At 38.3% G+C, this 23,671-nt stretch overlaps 1 protein-coding gene across 2 annotated transcripts in view; it reads right to left on the reverse strand.

Moving 5' to 3' along the window:
* SLC6A5 (solute carrier family 6 member 5) overlaps positions 1–23,671 on the reverse strand; it is a 1,534,607-nt gene that overhangs the window by 550,367 nt on the left and 960,569 nt on the right. For both annotated transcript variants that reach the window (XM_044082549.1, XM_044082548.1), the window contains exon 10: positions 1,561–1,685. In XM_044082549.1, coding sequence (XP_043938484.1) covers positions 1,561–1,685 — 125 coding nt within the window. The remainder of the gene's footprint in view (positions 1–1,560; positions 1,686–23,671) is intronic.

Below are 23,671 nucleotides of genomic sequence, written 5' to 3' on the forward strand. Positions count from 1 at the left end.
ATCACTCATTATAGGAGCGTTGTTCATATATCCATATTAAATAACTCATTATAGGAGCATTGTTTATATACCCATATTAAATTACTCATTATAGGGACATTGTTCATATACTCATATTAAATTACTCATTATAGGGGCATTGTTTATACACCCATATTAAATCACTCATTATAGAAGCATTGTTCATATATCCATATTAAATCACTCATTATAGAAGCATTGTTCATATATCCATATTAAATCACTCATTATAGAAGCATTGTTCATATATCCATATTAAATTACTCATTATAGGGGCATTGTTTATACACCCCTATTAAATCCCTTATTATAGGAACATTGTTTATATACTCATATTAAACAACTCATTATAGGAGCACTATTTATATACCCATATTAAATCACTCATTATAAGGGCATTGTTTCCCATATTACCTAAGCATCTTATACGTTTGAATTAAAATTTTGCGATTAACAATTTATAGCAGGGGGAAGCTTTCTCAATGAAAGAGAACAAAACTTTGTATTCATTCTTTCATGAAGATGAACCAGAACATTTTTCTTTTTTCACAACCTACTATTTAATTACTTTTGTGACTAAAAATGATTTATGAGATCAAAAACTCTTACACCTAACCAGGAAGGTTTGTTTATTTATTTATGTAACATTTGTTCACTGGATAAATGAAATGTTATGCAGACCGTTTTCAGCCACAACCCATGTCATGTAGGCACAAATTATAAATATAATTGAAAAAACACATTACAGCCCACTGAGAACAAGTGCCTGGGCAGACTCGGGACACATTTGAAATACTGTATTGCTCAACTGTCTCAAAAAGGAGTGAAGAGAAGTTTGGGATCAGAGTTAAGGCAATAGAAAGAGATTTACGAAGGAAAAGAAAGGAAAAAATAACTGAGGACATCACAGAGCTACCATCTCATTGTCTCTTTACAGTGCTCTTAAACAGCCCAGGTACTTTATTTATTAGTTTGAAATTGTGTGCTTTTAAGACCAAATTTCATTAATTGTAATGCAAGAAGTGCACTGTATTTATATCGATCATCCATCCACTGTATTCATATCAATCCCCTGTGCACTGTATTCATATCAATCCCCCTGTGCACTGTTTTCATATCGATCCTCTGTCCACTCTATTCATATCGATCCCCCTGCCATAACTCAAGTTACAGCAGCATGTTGGCTGCAGGTGTGACTGCTTTTTGTACCCTCTGCTGTTTTATATTTCTCAGCTGTGTATTTTAAGACTAATACTGCCTTAGTCACATTTGTATTCATCGGCTTTTGGTTTGAATTGCACGTTACAACATTTCTTCCTTTCTTTGGTATCTGCTGTTGTGAAACTTACAAAGATATCCAGTATGCATATCCATTTTATATAATAACTGTAGCCCTAAAATTGCACTTAGAAATCTTTTCTTTAAGTTCTGCTCATTGTATTAGGTCAATAATTACAACAAAGAAAAAATATATACGATATCTAAAACTGAGAAATCAAGCAAAATCAAGTGCGCTCATTAAAGGTATGCATGACTTACCTTCATCAGCAACTTCATTGATTGGTGCTTTGAGTTCATGCGCCATAAAACCAATCACAGAGAAGATAACAAAACCCGCAAAGATACTGGTGGCACTGTTTGTGCATGTTACGATTAATGTATCCCTGAAAAATAGTTATAGTTCTCAAGTTAATATTTTCATAGCAAAATGATTTAATATAGCAGAACAGATTGCCAGACATCTTTCTCCCAAGCCTACACCTAAATGTAATCTAAGGCACATGGGATTAGATGAGAATTATTCTCATATGTTGAGCTCATTACCTCATTTGATTAAACTGCAAATCAGCCTAAGACAGTATTTTGACATGAAGACTAAGAATTTCATTCCATTGACTTCCTCAGGTGTAAATACATCTATTTATAGTATGAGCAAGAAAGATACTTTCTGCCATAACAGCAGCTTCACCCCTTTGAAAGCCTGAAAGTATTCCATAAAACCACATTTACATTAGCCTCCTTGGGAAGACCCTCCCTTGCTCCAGAGAAGCTACTCTTGAATCGGGACCTGAAAATCCAACAGAGAGGAAATGCCATAGTTTTTATCTACTAGGAAGCCACTAAGTGCACAGTCTCACATGACACAGATAACCTATCAGGATTAAGCTCCTTTAACACTGTAGTAGGACCATTACTGTCTATAACAACAACAGGCTAGTGTTCCCCACCTTGTTACTTGGTTAATGGAAGGATATATACTACTAAATGTTACCAAGAAAGAGTCCACTTTACTTCGTAGTAGCCACTACTGCCCTACCCACTTGCCTGACCTTGTTACAACATCCCATTGTGGTACTTACAATGACTATGATCATAACTTTATAGGTAGCTACCAGGCTTGCAGTCCTGGGGAGTATTGAGGAGCCTATCACAAATTCCTACTTGCTCACAAGCATTGCCTGGTTAAATGACTTGCTTAAAATCACACAGTAGACAAATGAGGGTTGAGGGAATCAAACCCTGTACCACAGGAGCTATATCTCACCCTCTGTGCCAGCTACCAGACACTGATAACATTATGTAGCTGGGTGTAACACTGGGCAACTCTTTTCAACTCCTTAAACAAATTGATAATACCTTCAAGAAATATAATCAAATGCTGGGCAGCTGGTACGAGGTTAGGAACTAAGTACTACCTAACATGAGGGTCAAGCTTCCTATAAGTACTACCTAACATGAGGGTCAAGCTTCCTATAAGTACTACCTAACATGAGGGTCAAGCTTCCTATAAGTACTACCTAATATGAGGGTCAAGCTTCCTACAGTTTTCTTGTTGCCAAAATGTTCTATGGCTCTGTTTGTACTGTTTGCAGCTTGCACTGGTCTAACAAAATGTCAATAATCTGGAGTGCAGTTTCTACGAGCTCAGTATATATCTGCGATCACCGGGGAGTCATCATTGTTACTTGTTCAGGACCCTAACCTGGGTAATTCAAAAAGAGAAGCAAATGAATATAGAACTTCATTTTCTATACCAATAGTTAGTGAAATGTGGCACATTAAACACATAATAGAAAACAATTGGAGAATAATACTTGGTAACAGGGAGTTAGTGAATACATTAGGGACGGCACCAAGATTTACTTATAAAAAAATAACCAACATTAAGTACATGTTAGAATCTGGAAAAGAGAAAGGTGGTAGTACTAACCATTCATGCACCAATAAAAAGGGTACTTATAGTTGCACTAATTGCAAACAGTGTAGGTTTATAAGTAATTCATCTTTTGTCACAATAGGGCACTCTAAAGAGATTTTTTGGGCCAAAAAGTATTACAACTGTAATAGTGATTATGTAGTTTATGTAGCCACCTGTTTATCATGTAAAAATTACTATATTGGTAAGACTAAGAGAAGTCTCAAACGTAGGATATACGAACATTATTTGACAATAAAGAAAAAAGACAAGACAAACACATTAGCTAGGCATGCTATGTCATGTAAAGAATTCAAGAAGTTTGAATTTTCCATCCTAGACAATGTGGAGAAGGCTTTATTCGTTGGTGTTGATCTAAATAATGTGTTGGAATTTAAAGAAGCTTTTTGGCAATTGCTGCCGGGTGCAGACAAAGCACCAGGCTTAAATGAAGTCATAAATTTAAAATGTTTTCTAATGCATAGATAAAATACTAATATGTCAAATTTTAGGACTTCAGTGATGTGCACATACACTTAAGAACATGTACATTTTGTTTTTAAAAAAACAACAAATATTTTCAAGATTTTTTAACATCATTGTCATTAATTGGTATGTTTTGTCATTTCCTGTATATGGTAGTTAATTAATTATAAAAGGAAGGGATAGATATGTACTTTTGTTTCTGAAGAAGTTCACAGTATTAAAAGTGAATGAAAGCGCTAATCCATTTCTGTCCGAGTTTGGCTTTTTGGATATAAATTTACAGCTGGGTGTTTCAAGTTTAAAAGTAAAAAGACTTCCTGTTATTATATTTTGGTTTTGGGTTATTGCAGATGGTCTTCATTTTTTCACAACTGTTACCTCTGGAATAGTATTCCCCTAATAGATGTCACAAACAACTTGCTGATATTTGATTTAACAAATTTAAATCCTTCACTCCCATGGTGAAGTATCAGACTGTAATTATACAGGTTAATGAAGAATCTAATCACTCACACTTGAAATATAACATATGTACAGCTGAGAAGCTCAACACTCACTTTATCAATGTGACAGACTATTGCTGCAATAAAGGCTTTAGACAGATGGTTATATTGTGTATTTCTCTTTTACATCCTTTACTGGAACTTACGTGCAATGTAACTTGCAATTTGTTAATTTCCATTGTTTTTATTTGTCACTAACCATCTGTTTAGTCAGCTGTCAACATGTTTGATGTCCATGGGCCTGTGTTGGTGTCATAGAGGGATAAGTCTTCGGTAGAGCCCAGGAAATCTGACTTCAAATACCAGCTCAGGTCCTTGACAGTGCAAGAATAGAAGGTAACATGCCGATCCTGGAGAGCAAGGAGATGCACATTCTTGGGGTACACTTATACAGTTTGATTTCCCTAGTGAACACTGAGCAAACAACTGCACAGTGCTGACTGAGGGTGGGTGGAACATCCTGCTAACATCAGCCCTTTGTGAAAGTGAGCGGGCTGTCCACTACTGATGTTCATTGCACATCCTACTCTCAGGGTGTTACTGGGTGGACACAGAACTGGAGACTAACAGGTAAAACATTCCTTTGGCAGCAGTAGCATGTCCTCTCCAACACTAAACATGGTCAGAACAAGATGAATGGGGATGAGAGGGTTTAGTAGAACCAGCAGCTGAGCAGAGGCACTGGACACAGCTGGTGGTCAGCTGCAAGATAACCAAAAAAACAGCTCCAAAATCTGACTTCAAACTGCAGTTATCTTTGTGCTCTGTGCCCACATCAGGATGGGTGTCTCCAGGCTCTGTGGCTACATCAGGATGGGTGTCTCCAGGCTCTATAGCCACATCAGGATGGGGTTCTCCAGGCATTGTGGCCACATCATGATGGGAGTCTCCAGGCTCTGTGGCTACATCAGGATGGGGGTCTCCAGGCTCTGTGGACACATCAGGATGGGAGTCTCCAGATTTTTTCTAATTGTTTAACTTCTCCAGTAAACAGTCAGTCTTTAAAACTGCAAAAGAAGGCAGGCCTTTCCAAATGATGGAACAGACATCAAAACATTTTCAAGATGTTGCCACTATGATAAGGTTTCTTGCTGGTGTTAGGTACCTGTGCTTTCAGAATAGCATTTTCACCTGATACACAGCTGATTGTTAATATCTTTCAAATGTCATTATTTTTCCAAAATGTCCAGATTTTTTTGCCTCATATTTTTGATTTGTTCCTCATAAAATTTGTGTTTTCTTCTAGCACATTGTTAAGAACTGAAGTCAATAAATATTGACAGACATTTGAGTTTCAGACTCCATAGTCTTCAGAAAATGTATGCTAAGAGAAAACTTTTTACTCCAGAAACTATCTAAGTTTATAAGAGCAATATTTGAAATATTTCCCTATTTCTGTGTCATTGCTCCCTCCATTACTTTTGGCTTTGTCCAGATTTATTGCACAAAGAGGTTGACAGGGATGAGCTGAACCCATTATCCAATGTCAGAAGGTGGATAAGACATTTCACTGGTAAATATTAGACAATCAATCTGCAATACTGTTATACACCTAGCCAAACCAGTCAAGGACCAAAGGTGAAAATCAAACCTTGTACCTTGTGTCTGTGAGGGAAACATCTTAAGAATTATGCTAAGCCTCAACCTCCTGATTTTTATCTGGTGGACACGGTGATAATGTTCCAGCAATCCCACTTAGTTAAATCCTCCATTAATGTTGAAGCTCAAGATCAGAGTCATGCCAGCTATATGGGCATCAAGGGACCCAAGTAGTCTAAAAATCACACAGCCAAGGAAATATGGTGCTACAACTTCTTCCAACATGCTTCAGACCTTGACAGACCCACCCGTGGTGACAACTTAGACAAATTTGTTCAGCATTTAGATGATTTTCTAAGGCAATGTCAATTGTTTTTCATTAATCTGCCTTTGAATAATAAATGTGTGACTTTACCATGGATGACACAGGGAACACTGACACACCCTTGCCACCCACAACTACTTCCGAATTAATGTCAATCTCAGTTTATACAGTCCCTTATTAAGAGTGAAAACTGGATCCCTGGTGGAGGAGTAGCAAGAATGTCGGAAGCGCTGGATATTTCTCTTAAAATGATTGTTTGTGTGGGATAATCCAGGAATTAAATGCACGCGGCACTGTTTGGATCCCTGGACAACAGTTAGAAGTGGGAAGTAATGACAACCTACAAGTTAGGACGATCTGTATGAAGGATTATGTTATGCCCTAAGTATTAAGTAAGTAAACACCAGTGATATTTGTCTTCCTATGGGGGGGGGGCAGATAAAAAAGGCACTACCTTTAAATAACCAGTATCACTCTTGTGTTCTTATACATATAATTGGTATGGTAAAGGTACATGAATTTGGGGAGCTCTGTGTTTTGGATATCTATTGTAAGAATGTGTATTAATTATAAAGAAAATGTGATATTGATTGTCAGAGGTTGTGTAGAAGGTATGTGATATCTGTGATGTAATTCTTATAGAAATTTGGCCATAATTTTGTCCTATAAAGATATATCAAAAATAAAACAATAGAAACTGATCATCAGGTTATGCAGCTGCTTCACCTACCAGGCCCAAACTGGCAACAAGAGTCCAGAAACCTATGAACCCTAAAACAATGCTGTGAGAGTAAAGCGACAAATGGGGAGAAAGGTGCTGCTTGATTAGTAGCCATTCATAATGTTTTCTGTGCCATCAACATTTGTACTCGTACCTATCCCCTTGGATGTATCAACTTTAAATGAGTGAGCAGTAAAATTTAGGTAGTCTGTCCAACTATGTGGTTTTGTCATCGGTGGCCTAGCAGCACTGTAGCCAATGAATGACTTTCTATAGACTGACTGATAGACTGTTTTGTGACACGTCATACTTTAGTACACTTAATGTTAGCATCCTGAGTATTCCACATAAAAGGCATGTGATCAAAACATATTTAATTAAAATAAAACTGACATAGCTCTTTTTCGAGAAGTCAAAATAGACAAAACACATCTGATGTCAGGACATTTGAAGCATAGTCATTGCTTTTCCCAGACTAGTCAAATCCTCTAAGAAGTGTGCTTCTTTTGATGAGGAAGAGCTGATTCATTTAAGAATGTTTCATTAGGAAAGGCTGAAGGATAATACAGAAATGTAAAACTCCAGAGGAAATTTGGGAGGTAAATCCTACTACAGATCATATACAGATAATGCCAGGGTCTTTATGGCTTCATCAAACATTAGAGTTGTTCAGTACAGACATGTTACATTAATATAATATGTCTAGACTGAAGAACATTAAAGTTAGAGTTCTTCAGTCTAGAAGTATTACATTAGAGCTCTTCAGTCTATACATATTATATTGGAGTTAAGAGTTCTTCAGCCTAAACAGAGTTCTTCAGTCTAGACATATGAAATGCTCTGGGGTCTCTGCTCCCTCCACCCTTCTGACTTTTCAGTTTTGCTCTATACTGCTTTCCACTCCTTTCCCTCCAAATTTGTAGTCCATGAAACTGCTTCCAAATTGTCTACCATTTCACGTAAATATATTTTCTTAGGTTACCTTTCTTAGCCTTCTATTTTAAGTTTTTCCTGCTCTACCATCTCACTCGGATAGCACAGCAGTTTTCAGCATAATACTTGGAAGTGCATTCTCTTCTCCTTCCCATATGCTACTCACCTCAAGAAATCTGTCTCTATTCTACCACAAAGAATTAAGAGGTTGTGCTTACTGATTGTTTTTGAAATATTCTGCTGTCTCTTGAAGTTCGCTATGCTCAGCCTCACTCCACTCACTACCCTACCCCGATTCCCATCCACCCTGCTTTCTCTAGACTTATACTCACTAGACCATGCCCCCTTAGATCACGCCATCCTATCAACTTTCCCCACCAATACCCAATCCTCACTACTCTATTTTAATTACCTAAAACCTCTTCCCTCCTGCTCTGACTACATACATAGTCTGACTACATATATCTCTTCTCTTCCTGTACTGTCCTACTTTCAATCACTACTCACAGTTTGTATCTTTTACTTCACATTATCCATTTATATTGGCTTGCACATACAAGTACACATACAATTTCTTTCAGCTGGCTTATTTCTCTTTCCTCATCATGCTTCATAAATGTCTACTTACTACCATTTTATTTCTTCTCTCCTTATCTGCCACCTATCACATCTCACTCTCTTACAACAAGCATTTACCCACTCTCTCTATTAATCATACTGACATTACCAACCCCTACTCACATCTAATTTCTCCATCTCTCATTAATTTCTCACCTTTATATCTCTACAAGATTAAAATAGCTACTAGAACCCCACCCTACTCTGCACATAAAATAAGAACATTGTTTAGTTGAAACCTACTCTCATATCATATGCTGTTCATAGACACACTTTTCTTGGACAGTGATATCCATCCTAACCCAGGACCACCCATTACCGTCTCTCACAACCTCTTACCCCACAACTCTCTCCCCAAATCCTTATATCACACCCCCTCTCCCTCTACTAAAACTCTAAATATCTAATCTCTAAGCATTCAAGGCCTTATTATCAAGACCACTGAACTTCACCCTTGGATAGCTACCACCTCACCCCATATCCTAACCCTATCAGAGACCTGGCTAAAATCACATATTTCTAACATAGAAATCCTACCCCCAGGCTATAATATAATATATTTTGCACCGACAGAATTAAAAAAAGGTGGAGGCATTGCCATACTCTATTCTGACCAACTGAATCTCTCCCCACTTTCCATTTCGATACCCAGCTTTTAGCCTGCTGAATTTCTCAAACTGAATTGCACCTTAACTCTCACAAAAATTTGCCATAGCCTCTATCTATATTTCCCCGGGAACAATATTCCTATCCTTGAGAATATAGTATCATGGGTAACTCTTCACATAACATATGAGACAATCATTCTAGGAGATGTAAATATAGATTGGGTGACATTAACAACTTCACCTCCCAACCACTGCATTGACCTTCATGGCTTCCACCAACTCATCACTTCCTCCCACTCACTTTAACAAAAACTCCACTACTGGTCCTACTCTGGACTGGATCCTCACCTCACATCCCAACCTTTACCATAACTCTTGAACACTTTCAAACTCTCTAAGTGACCATCTCCCCACCTATACCCAAAGGTACTCCCATCAACCACCTAAAGACCACCAATATAGAGACTGTCATAAACTCACCAATTTCTGCTCAGTTACTTTTTTAATTCTAAATTGTCCAGCATAAATTGGTCTTTCCTTTATCAACTCCCTCTAACTGAGGCCATCAAATCTTTCAGTCAGATCTTCCTCAACATACTAGATTTACTTGCTCCTACCAGAAAAATCAGAATAAAATCCATTTTTGCCCCCGGCTAACTAAGCATACTCACTCAACTATGCATAAAATGGATAGTGTTTGGAAGGCCTGGGTTAAAAATAATTCCCCTCCCCTACTTCAACAAAAAGAAAACAAAAAAAAATAGTCAACAATGACAAAAATAATTTCTTCTACTCAACCCAGCTAAACCCACTAAACAATCCTAAAAAAATTCTGGACAACCATTAACAAACTTCTGTATCCCAGTAACTCTACAACTCCTAACCCTTCCCCCATAACTCTTACACAGAAACAGCCACACTCCTTAATAACTACTTCACAGAAACAATCCAAAAACGAACCCACAATAACAATACCTCCCCATCCCCTCCACCATCTCAAAATGAAACACCATCTAACAGTTTCTCTTTTAAACTAGTCTCCAGTTCCTACATCAAATCTCTCCTGCGGAAGCTCAAACCCTGCTCTCCCTCAGCTGACAAACTACCTTCTTACTTTCTCAGAACTGCTGCAGAGTTGATTGCCTACTCCATCTCTAGACTTAGAAATAGATCAATTACTAAAGCCTGTGTCACTGACTTATGGAAATCCTTTTTTTTACAATTCCACTAGATAAAGGGAGAAACTCCACCAACCCTTCCAACTATAGACCCATTGCCATTCTGCCTCCTATCTCAAACATTCTTGAAAATCTATTCATTCCCATATAATCAAACACCTGCTGGACAGTAACCTACTCAACATGGTTTTAGGCCTCACCACAGTACATCCAAGCTCTACTCTCCTTCACCCAAACAGTAGCTGAGGCCCGTGACAACAACATGCTTGTCTCATGCTTATTCATTGATTTTTCAAAGGCTTTTGATACAGTTTCCCACTCTCAACTCCTAAATAAGCTGTCTGAACTTAACCTCTCCAGCTCCTCAACAAATTGGTTCTCCAGCTATCTCTCAAATAAGCAGCATAAGCAGCAATCTGTTAGCTAGCAAACCACCTTCTCCCCCTTTCTTCCAGTTACTGCAGGAGTCCCTCAAGGATCTATCCTCGGCCCCCTCTTATTCAATATTTTCACAAATGAGCTTTACTCTGCCTGTATGGGCTGTACCCTACTTCAATATGCAGACGATTCCACACTTATCACCACCACCCATAGTGTTCCCAATCTACAACCACTCACCCAAAATTCTCTCTCATGTGTTGAAACTTGGATCTCCAAGAACCAGCTTGTATTAAACCCTAAAAAAACTAAACTCCTCCTCTCCTTTTCTAAAACTCTGGCACAACACAAACCCTTATTTGTCATCACCACATAATAAACTACTAGGCAGCATCATAGATGATGAAGTGAAATGTGACTTGCACATCCAAAAGTGCATAAAAAATCACCAAAAACTAGGACTGCTGTACAGTAAGCAGAAATTCCTTACACATTCCACCAAACACTCCGTTGCCCACCCAGTCCTCTATCCAAGCCTACTTTACACTGCCACCATTCTTACTACCATTCAATCAACTCTGCTGTCAAAACTTACCCAAACGTATAACAAAATCGCCAGATTCATCGCTAATCTTCCACATAACACCCATCACTGCTTTGCCCTAAACAAGCTTCAATGGCCAGAATTATCTCATCAACTACTTCTTCCTCAACTACATATCACTCACTCTGTTTTCTATAAACCCTCTTCTTGCCCCTCTCTCGCCAGTCTAGTATATTAATAAACCTCCTGCCTGCACCTCCGCACAACTGACAAAATCTTCTTGATGTCTATATACATAAAATGAACATATGAAATTCCCTTTATAAGTACACAATGGCTCATATCTGGAATACACTCCCCTTAATATAAGAAGCATCTCCCAACATCATCAATTTAAAACAGAGTTAAAAGGCTTTTTTCTTACTATCAGGACCTGTTCATGTCAAGACTCTTCATGAATTACTGATTGTACTCTGCAGCTTACTTATAAAACGCACTACCCTGTATTCTAGTACCTTTGTTTTTACACAATTTAGGACACCTAGTCATTGTACAGTATCCTTTTATATGCTCTACTAATTCTATGTGTCACAGTATTGTTATTGTGCAGGGTTTTTATGTGTCATTGTACTGTCTAATAGACATATATTTTTCCTTATTATATGACTGTATCAAGATGTGATTAATATGGATATATACTTCCTTGCAATGTTTGTTCTTTATGCTGTACTGTTTCTATGTACCATAGTATTGTTATATTCCAGGGTTTTTATGAGTCATTGTTTTGTCTGATTGACAAATATTTGTCCTTGTTATATGAATGCACCAAGATGTTATCGACCTAAGATTTATATGTATATGGAGCTTTTCTCCTCAGGTCTCCACTGAAAATGGGCCATTGCCTCACTTGGACCAACCCGGTTAACAAACGTCAAATAAATAAACAAATAAATTTGAGTTCTTCAGTACAGCTTTTATCAATACTGATAAAGGATTGTATCCGAAAGCTTTGCTGGTTGTATTAAAGTGTTTTTTCCTACTGAGTTCTTCAGTACAGACATTTTACATTAGAGTTCTTCAGTTTAGACATATTACATCTCTATTGACTGGAGGCAAGATTAACCTAAAGAATTTTTAACCTAGGCAGTTGCCTACAAGTTTATGCTTTGGGGAGCATGCTATTGCCTTTTCATTTTTCTGTTTAATTTTATTTCTTTATTATTATTTTATTGCTACTATTATTAATTGCTGCTTGTGAGTCACCTTGATTGCTTCCTAGTTCTTCTGCTCTGCTGAACCTGATCAGTGCTTCAGTTTTTACTTGTTTATTGGTTCAGCAGCAGTGCAGGTCTGACCAAGAAACAAACTTCCTGAAGGAATCATCCATCATAACAACTAATCTGAATTCAAGGTTTTGTTTCTTCTGGGGGACTACGGGTATCCATCTTAAACTGGTTGACCTACACAGCCAGTGTCTGTATGCGCTTCCTTAACATTATAAGTGCTAACTCTCTTTCACATATAATTAACCATCCTACCAGGGGAGCCCCAATATCCTTCATCTAGTCCTCACAAATATGGCCACTTCTTGCACAGCTGCATGTATATTACCCTGCCTTGTTAAATCAGACCATAATTTAGTGACCTTTTCCTTTAAAACTAGTTACACTTCCCCTGTAAATAGCTCTGTGTTTAGGGATTTCAGAAAAGTAAATTTTGTTCAGTTACTTAATAACAAAATAATTTCCAGCAGAATCCTCCACCGAAGGATCCCACTGCTAAAGCTGCTCCGTCTGCTTCTGACTTCTACTCCCACTTAAATAGTTGTACTGATAATGCCATCTCTATCTGCAACAAATATACCTGTGGATATACCAGGTGGAATACCTGTATAAATAAAAGAAAGAAATTGCTTAATGCTTATAAGAGGTCTCATTCTACCTAAGAGCACACTTAAGCAAACTAACAAAGAACTTAAGGAAACTGTTAGGAAGTTCAGTGATATATATGGACATAAAATAGCCACCAAAACCAAAAACAACTGCAGATTTTTATTTAACTATATCAGGAAGTTAAGAACTAATACCAACCAATGTCCAGAGCTAGTCCACAATAATACTGCACTCTCTGACCCAAAGGAAATAGCTAATATCTAAGCCAACAAATATAGTGCACATTTTACTCCACCCTCAGTTATATCTGTTTCATGGGGTCCACAATTCCAGCCATCCTCTTTAATTACTTGGCCCTTTCAAAAAAAAAGACTGCTTTGACCATGGGCTCTGATAACATACCAGGCTGCCTGATTATCAGTGCCAAATATGGCCTTTCTGAACCCCTGCTTAAACTCTTTAATCTAAGCCTCTCCACTGGTAACATTCCTGAAGCCTGGAAAACAGTTATTGTAATGCCGTTACACAAGGGTGGTCCAGAAAAAGGCCCTAGTAACTAGAGATCCATTAGTCTCACTAGCCTCATATGTAAAGCTGTGGGGCACATTATCTCAAACTTCATTAATCTGGACATTGAAAATTTCTTAACCCTGGACCCTCATCAATTTGACTTAATCGAAGGAAGGTCCTGCCTCTTTAACCTCATTAATTTATTTGAAAAAGTAACTGAAACAGTGGTCAGTGGTTATGCAGGGCATGCAGTATATCTAGCCACAGCCAAGGACTTTGATAATATTCCCCATACAGACAATATTGATATACTTGTAAATCTAAATATAACTCCTTATATTGTGAGATGGATAGCTAACTGGTTGTCTGACAGAACATGTGGTTAGAGTGGCAGGTGCACTTCTGAAAGAAAAACAAGTTGCCAGTGGTGTATTACATGGCTCAGTTTTGGTCTCTCTCATATCTAGCTTACATTTCTCAGACCTTCAGGTCGACACTCCTGGCCTATGCTTATCTAAGTTTGCCAATGACCGTAAATTGGGTGTTGTTATTCCATCTTCCACTGATTCACAACTGCTCCAAGATGGCTTAGACCATATTAGGAATGGTAAAAGGATAATGGTCTGAAATTAAATGTACAAAAATGTAGCGTAGTTCATTTTGGTACACAACAGTTTCATTTACCATATAGGAGATGTACACCCCCCCCCAATCAGACACTGTTGTAAGGGATCTGGGAACACTTGTCGATAATTTCTTATCATTTGACCATCATGTCTTCATAGTAGTTAAGAAAACCTATTATCTGGCCAATCTAATCTCCAAAGGTATCTCCATTATAATTAAAGAAGTCTTAATTCCCCTTGTTCATATGTTATCATTCTTATTATTGAAAATAATGTGCCTTTTCGTGTGTATTTGTCAAGCGTATCACTTAATTTGAGGGATTTCATATAACAAAAAGGATCACTGTCTTCAAAAATCTTAGCTATCAGGACGGACTAGCAGTCCTTTTTTCATAGTCAGTCTCTTACAGACTCATCCTTGGAGATTTGTGTCTAGCCTTTCACTCTATGAAAGAGACAGTCTTATTTGACCTCCCATTCCTTCACAAAACTAATGGGGGCCCTGTACTCAATAACTGGCCTTATAAGGGAAGAATACAGTGATGTTATGACCTCCTTGTCCCTGGATGAGATACCCTTACTTATGAGGTGGGCAATGTAGAAACGTTTCCATACAACAGAAGCAACATGGTGGTCAAAAGTCAAGTTGCTATCAACGTGAGTGCCCAAATTCCTCACAATTGATTGTGTGCTTAGGACATTGTTATTAATGTGATATGTGGGGATGACACTCTGCCCAAAGGGGATGATGATGCATTTTTTGGCATTTGGCTTAAGGTCATGTTTTTGGCACCAGTCATTTGTTTAGGTGAGACCCTCTTGGAGGATATCCACATCACTTGGGGAATTGATGACCACACCCAGCTTGCAGTCATCTGCAAACTTAGTCAGCCATAGTCCACTGGTTTTGGCCTGCACCTCAGAGAAGTATATCCCAAATAGCAGAGAACCCAAGACTGATTCCTGTGAGTACATCGCTCGTTATAGGTCTACTGCTTGAGGTGGTTTTCCTTCTTTTGATTAGGTGGGTTCTATCAGTGAGCCAGTTTGCTACCCATTTGGTAACATATGGATTGAATGAGTTCTCAGCAAGTCTACAGAAACCCATACATATGTATGTATGTAACTTTCTTTGAAGCATGTTACTTAAGTTTGTTGGATCTGGGTGTATTGGCAGAGCTGAATTAATGTCTGTTCATGAATCATTGATCATCAACCATTGCTAGTTAGGCAAGAAAAATGCACTTGTCAGTAATATGTACTTTTTATCTTAGGTTTGTCAAAACAAAATGTTATAATATGGTATTTTAGATATTAATAGTATTACAATATGATTTCAGTTTTACAGATGGTTAAAGCTCTGTCTATGGCTCAGGTGACCTGGGTTCAATTAATGGCTCAGGAACTTGGCAGAGAGGACAGGAGTGTCTATCCTTGGGGGGGCAGACCATGTGCTGTAGGGATCCTTTAGAGAAAGGTGCAGAGCACATGAATGGGGGGGGGGTGTTAAACAAGCCACCAATTGATAGTAGGTCTTCACTGTACTTGTGGAAGGTGAAGGTAATATGTTCTTTGTAATGATGTGGCTCACAAGTCCCCACCCAGGAAACGGTATAGCTGTAAATTAGTGAAGGCACAAGAAAATGCCATGGCTACTGTAATGATGGCCACCACCTCCCAGATGGCTGACACCCCTGTGGATCTGGTGGATGATTCCCAAAAGTAGGGTTGTGGGGTGGGGGGGTTGATGAGCAGACAATGGGTCCAAAATATAAATATTAGAATATCTGTAAACAGACAAGTGCTTCAAAATGTTTTCTCGGTCTAAAGTTCTATTAAATCCTTGGGCTAGATACCCCAGATACCCCGACAGAACTGAGTGACAGTGTGAGTGCAAATTTACTAAAGGAAATTATTTGTCCTTATCTTACTTGCGAAGACTGATAGAGATGGGTGAAGGCTGCCAGCCTAGTCAAATAGAATTTGGTACATAATTCTATCATTTGTAAATACTGTGAAATGTTGAACTTAAAACAAGTGGCAACACTACCCTCTGCTGTAAAGAACGCTAAGGCAAGCATTTCTTGTTGGTCCTTTGAAAGAAAAATTATTTCATGAGTGCCTTTAATGTTTATAAGTCAGTTCCAGTCTGCCTAGATGAAGGCTTCCTGCCTATTGTTTTAAGGCTAAAGTTAATGACCAGAATTTACACGTGGAATGTCCTTTATTGCTCTAAGTGTAAAAGAACGTAAATGCAGTTTCTGTCAGCCTGGGAACACCAGGAAAGTGTGACATGATGTAATGTTTTAACAGAACTGCAGTTTCAATTTAAACAGTGAGAACCAGAGATTATTAAGCATTTTTGTCTGACTATCCAACTCACTGTTGCTCTATGTAAGTAAGTTATTTTAGAAGTGTGTTTTCTTGTAGATAGCTAGAACCTAGAAATATTAGACTATGTTTTTTCTGTGATGTCAGAACTGTACTACTGATTTATTTTAAGTATTTCTGTGTGATCTCTGAACTTTTGACTAGGACTGACTGTGTAGTAGAAAGTATTGTCTTGTGGTTTTAATTATTTATTATTAAATATTTTAAAACCTTTTAACCGTGGCTGGTTTTATGTAGAGATACGTTAAGCTCTAGAGTACATTGCATGTATCTAAGGATCCTGTACCAGGTCACTCTAATAAGCCTTGAGACTGTTTAGTCACATCTACCAATTGGATAATAATATTGCACAGTAATAATTGGACATCCTTTTAAGGGCCTTTGAGTAGCTGATAATTATTAGCTGGGTGGTGGCAGAGTTACTATCGTATATAGTCTGGGTAAAAGGGGCACAGCTGAAGAACCTGTGCCAGCCTTCCCCAGAAGTGGCTGTGTGGTTGCGTAAACTCTTATCTCAAAGTGTGTGTGTGTGTCAGCTACCTGGGCAGGGACTTGAAGCACAGGCTGGACAGAGAGAGTGCTGGAGATTTTAGCTTGTCCAGCTAGGCTGAGATCTGGATCCTATAGCTGTGTCAGTGGGGAATCTTACTGGGGACCTGGGGAGCAAGGGAGCGACCAGCCCCAGACTGACTGTGATCTCTGTATGCTCTTAAGGGAAATTGCACTTTATTGTGTATATTTGTTATCCTTTCCTCATATATGAGACACCCACTTTGGTGTTAGTGGTGAGGATTGAGGCTCCTTGATTGCTGGGCCAGGGCACTGGCGTCACATTACCCATTAATGGGAATCTGTATAGCTGTCTGAAGAATAGTTCAGTTTATACATTGTGAACAAAATCACCATTCTCTGTTTACAACTGTGGCATAACAGACAGCGTGCTGCCAAAGGTAGACAATATAGTCTCCTTGGATACCTGCATCTCTAAGGGTAAGTAACTGTATGGTTGAGTGGTGTCTCCATGTTTGCACTACACCCCCGTAGATTTATTTGTTACACCTGATCAGTGAGGATCTTTTAACCAAAACGGATCCACTTTTTATAAAAATTTTGGAGTATGGACATTGCTAAAAATTTCCACAGTCAGATTAATAATATTAGTGGTTGCTTATACTATATATGAGGATATGCATAATAAGGCTCTTCCTACATCCAGTTTTATTTATTTATTTATTTATTTATGTTTTGATAATATCCTTGATTTAGTAGGAGTCTGTATCTGCCAAAGTTGTACATGACTTTTCTGATCCCCCCCACCCCAGGCCCCAGCCAGTGGAAAATGACATTTGCCATGTGATATGCTTTAATATGAGTCATTGATAATAACACAATTTCAAACGATATGATTAGCGGCAGTTATAGTGAATACCAGACCATACACTGAGCTCAATATATATCAAAAACTTAATGCAACTAATGTAACCACTGCTGGCTATCTGGGTCATCCAACATTTAATTAGTTTACTGTCTTATATTAAATCATACAGGAATAGGGGTAGACTAATGCAATACTAGCATCTTTTAATTATTTAATTACAGTTTAACACTATTTCACACTTTCTGTGATAAATATATATCATAATAAATTTATAAAGGGGGCTGACTCTCACCTTAAAGTCACCTTAAACAGAGCAGGAGCAATGACATTTGGTGACTGGGAAGCAGACCCATTTGATATGCATTCCCACACACTCTCTATAGGCAATGACAATCTTTTAATGAGATGCTGTACAAGTTCAGATAGTTTAATCTTTCATAATAGTTTAGACTTTCACATCCATGGATGCCCTTGCTACATTTCAGCTGTTATCTTTCAGATTTACTCATCCTAATTTTCTTCTGTTGAATGTTTCTAAGCATTCATCACTTGTAGAGGTTTGTGTCTGAATATTCAGCATCTGTAGAGGACTGCGTCTGGGCATTCAGCACCTGTAGTGGCTTGTGACTGGACATTCAGCACCTGTAGCAGTTTTGCCTGGACATTCAGCACCTGTAGCGGCTTGTGCCTGGACATTCAGCACCTGTAGTGGTTTGTGCCTGGACATTCAGCACCTGTACAGGTTTGTGTCTGGACATTCAGTATCTGTAGCGGTGTGGCCTGGACATTCAGCATCTGTAGCGGTTTGGCCTGGACATTCAGCACCTGTAGAGGTTTGTGCCGGGGCAATCAGCACCCATAGATTTTTGTACCTGGGTATACAACACCTGTAGAGGTTTGTGCCTGGGCATTCAGCACCAATAGAGGTTTGTGTCTGGGCATTCAGCACCTGTAGAGGTTTGTGCCTGGACATTCAGCACCTCTACTGGTTTGTTCCTGGACATTCAGAAAGTGTAGAGGTTTGTGAATGGACATTTAGAACATGTAGTGGTTTGTGTCTGGACAGTCAGCACCTGTAGAGGTTTGTCTGGACATTCAGCATATGTAGAGGTTTGTGACGGGACATTCAGAATCTGAAGTGGTTTGTAACTGGACATGTGTCCTGTTTGACTGAGTCTTATTATGCTCTTACAAACTATGTAGGAGTCAAGAGAGGTGCCCTTCCCCTTATAAACCTTACTTACCTTATTCTCCAAACAGACCATTATGCTCAACAGGTAAACTTTCATTTAAGGTAACCAAATCCCACAAATGGGCAGATAAGGACAGCAATCCATAATTAAACTCTTCTAAAACAACACTTCAGTAATTCTTGGTGTGCTATTGTTTGTCCCCTGGATGATTAAACCAAACTTAACTACACTCACCACCTATACTACCTAACATAGACAATTTACCTAAACTAACTTCACTCGCCACCTATACTACCTAACATGGATGATTAACTCAAACTAACTACACTTGCTACCTATACTACCTAACATGGACAATTTACCCAAACTAACTCCATTCCCCACCTATACAAACTAACATGGACAATTTACCCAAACTTAACTACACTCACTACATATACAACCTAACATGAGTGATTAACTCAAACTAAACACACTCGTCACCTATACAACCTAACATGGACAATTAACCCAAACTAACTACACTCGCCACCTATACAACCTAACATGGACAATTAACCCAAACTAACTCCATTCCCCACCTATGCAAACTAACATAGACAATTTACCCAAACTAACTACACTCACCACGTATACAACCTAACATGGACGATTTACCCAAACTAATTACACTTGCCACCTATACTACCTAACATAAACGCTTAACCCAAACTAACTACACTCGCCACCTATACTACCTAACCTGGACAATTAACCCAAACTAACTACACTCCCACCCATACAACCTAACATGGATGATTAACCCAAACTAACTACACTCACCACCCATATAACTTAACATGGATGATTAACCCATACTAACTACACTCATCACCTACACTACCTAACATGGATGATTAACCCAAACTAACTACACTTGCCACCTATACAACCTGACATGGATTATTAACCCAAACTAACTACACTCGCCATCTATACTACATAACATGGACGATTTACCCAAACTAATTACACTCACCACATATACAACCTAACATGGATGATTAACTCAAACTAAATACACTCGCCATCTATACAACCTAACATGGACAATTAAGCTAAACTAACTACGCTCGCCACGTATACAACCTAACATGGATAATTTATCCAAACTAACTACACTCACCACCCATACAACCTAACATGGATGATTAACCCAAACAAATTACACTCACCATCTATACAACCTCACATGGACGATTAACCCAAACTAACTACACTCACCACCTATACTACCTAACATGGACAATTAACCCAAACAAACTACACTCACCACCCATACAACCTAACATGGATGATTAACCCAAACTAACTACACTCGCCACCTATACAACCTGACATGGATTATTAACCCAAACTAACTACACTCGCCATCTATACTACATAACATGGACGATTTACCCAAACTAATTACACTCACCACATATACAACCTAACATGGATGATTAACTCAAACTAAATACACTCGCCATCTATACAACCTAACATGGACAATTAAGCCAAACTAACTACGCTCGCCACGTATACAACCTAACATGGATAATTTATCCAAACTAACTACACTCACCACCCATACAACCTAACATGGATGATTAACCCAAACAAATTACACTCACCATCTATACAACCTCACATGGATGATTAACCCAAACTAACTACACTCACCACCTATACTACCTAACATGGACAATTAACCCAAACAAACTACACTCACCACCCATACAACCTAACATGGATGATTAACCCAAACTAACTACACTCGCCATCTATGCAACCTCACACGGACGATTAACACAAGCTAACTACACTCACCACGTATACAACCTAACGTGGACGATTAACTCAAACTAAATATACTTGCCACCTATACTACCTAACATGGACAATTAACCCAAACTAACTACACTTGCCACTTATACAACCTAACATCCTCTATATTTAGTCCTTCGGTAGGTTCCTCCTCTTATAAACTGAGTTTTAGTACTTACATCCAATTTTCCAAAAATGTTTATTGAATATTTTTCTTTGAATTCATGCTGTTAATTCCAGCTGTATCTCTCTTCAAAGCTTTTGTACAGTATGGTGATAGTTTTCCTCATGGTATCTTTGTTTGTTATTATACTTTTATAACTATTTACTAAACATTTAAATATATTGGAGTTTTTCTCTTTGGGTATCCATTGAAGAAGGACACGTTTTGCCCAGACAGACTTTCCTGGTTAGCAAAATAAAATAAAATAACATAATAAATAATAAATAAACCATATTACAGAATACAACATTCCTTAATACTATTACTCATGGTTATGTTTACATCAACACATATCAGGTATGTGCTTATTCAGCATATTTAATAGTAAGTAATACCCACAGCTGGCACATTTAACAATGACCTTATCATTTTTGGTTTCATAGTGTTTCACCTCATTGTGAACTAGGAATAAAACTGTGGTATAAAAGAAACTCTTTTTCTAGTATAGTGAAGTGTATCATGTTTACATAATGTTAATATGAGTGCATGGCTTTATGCACAGACAAACTATAGGTGTTTTTGATTGCCTGGCAGCTATGATTAAAGGCAACTAGATGATCTGTGGACCCTGTGTCAGAAACTGTAATTTAAAGTCTTAATACAGGATCATAGAACCAGTTGTAAGATGATATAACTATTAAAATCTACTTTATTGTTCATGCATTTGGAACATGCGGCAATGTGGTGCTGGGCAATAGACAACAAGGTAAGGGTATAGCATGACATATTAACAAGAGATAATTACAACAACAGGTAACTCTGTATGACAAAAGGGGAGGCATGCTTACAATAGTCCCTACAGTTCAGCATTTCTGAGGTGCAGGATATTTACCATCTCATTCACCCTGTATAGTGTGAGCAAAAGGTGGAGTAGTTTATTAAAAGCTGAACTGTTGAGTATGACAGGTGTGTTGGTGTGTGATCTGTATGGGACGATCTCAATAGAGCATAAAGCAATCAGAGAAACACCACTTGTTAAAGCCTGCAGTTTGAATGGTCTGTCTGTGAAAATTTATAAAGAAATTAGAGATATCATTAGTCTTATACTAAAAGATTTATTAATTATATATATATTTGTGTTTGCATGTATATATGAATCAATTTGTTTCCCTTTCCTTTATTCACATTATCCACTATAACTGTGATCTCAAAGCCTGGAAGAGATCCTCCTAAGGAAGGGAGTTATCAGCCCAACACTCTTACTATTTTTGACGCAATGTACAGAGACCTGAGATAATAGACACTCATTAGACCCATTATAGAGTACAACGCCCCTTTTGGAATGTACCTCACAAGACATCTGCAGCAGCTGGAAAGGCCACAGAAGTACCTCACAAAGAGGATTACTGGTCTCAAACAAATGCCCTACACTGACCGCCTCAAAAAACTCCAGCTTTACTCCATAGCATATCGCCTACTCCGAGGTGATCTCTGCCTAACATATAAAGCTATGTCAAACCCAGAGCTGTTGGACATGCTACACCTAAAGAAATCCCAATCCCTCCGAGCTACATGCTCTAGGGACCTAAACCTTGTCACCACAATAAACAGGACATGCTGGAGGGATAGATTCCTGTCCCAGAGACCTCCCATACTCTGGAACAGGCTACCCATCTATGTCAAGCAAAGTTCTTTGTTAGCACTCTTCAAGAAAAATCCTGATGAGTGGATGGGAAATAGGAAATACACCCCGGGATCACTTCTGTGTCTCTGCTCAACAGTGGCACAGGAAAATAACTATCTTGGGTGGCATAAGCCAGGGAACCTTGTTGGCTAGGCTTACGTAGGCCCTTGGGCCGATAGCCTAGTACCTACCTATGACCCTATGACCCTATAATGCTCCGACAGCAGGAAAAATATAAACATGTTATGCACTTCTCTAGCAAGAGATAGGGGTGCTTAACACACTTCCATTAAGCACTGTTATGATCAGCTCTCATACTAGGGACACTGACATCTGGCAAAGAGCACTGACTGAAGTTTTTACTTTCTTTTAAAAGATGTTAGAACTTCACTTTGCCAGACTTATAATTATAAACAAAGCTCTTTGTTTTTCAGAGGGACATTTTTTCTGTCTGTTGATTCTTTGACAGCATCAGAGTATTTTACCGAATTTCAAAGACTTTGAAACTCAGTAAAACACTTCCTGCTCCTACACTTATTTTTTCTTGTCACTGGTAGTACACATAGCAGATGAAACTCCATGCACTATAAAAAACTAACCAGCCCTGTTCTCATCATGGATGCCAAGATTCACACCTTGATCAAATTTCTTGGCATAATATGGAGGGTAATACTGAAAATGTCATCATAATCCTCTGTATTAAAATCTGTGCCAAAATCCTTGTATACCATATAAGCCAGCTGCTCCAAATGTAACCTCCTCATGTCCAGATGGATTTGTCTTGGCAAGCAAGTATGGGCTACCTATATGCCCTTCTGCTCATGCAAACTGCAAAAATGCACATGGATCTGGTATGTGCAGTTTGTGTTTATTTTGAAATAGATTTAAGCCCATCTGATGGATAAGATTCTTTTAAAGTGATGGTTGAGTCTGGAT

This window comes from Protopterus annectens, chromosome 9.part0, assembly GCF_019279795.1.
Source record: "Protopterus annectens isolate FY-2018-M chromosome 9.part0, PAN1.0, whole genome shotgun sequence".
Taxonomy (NCBI): Eukaryota; Metazoa; Chordata; order Ceratodontiformes; family Protopteridae; genus Protopterus; species Protopterus annectens.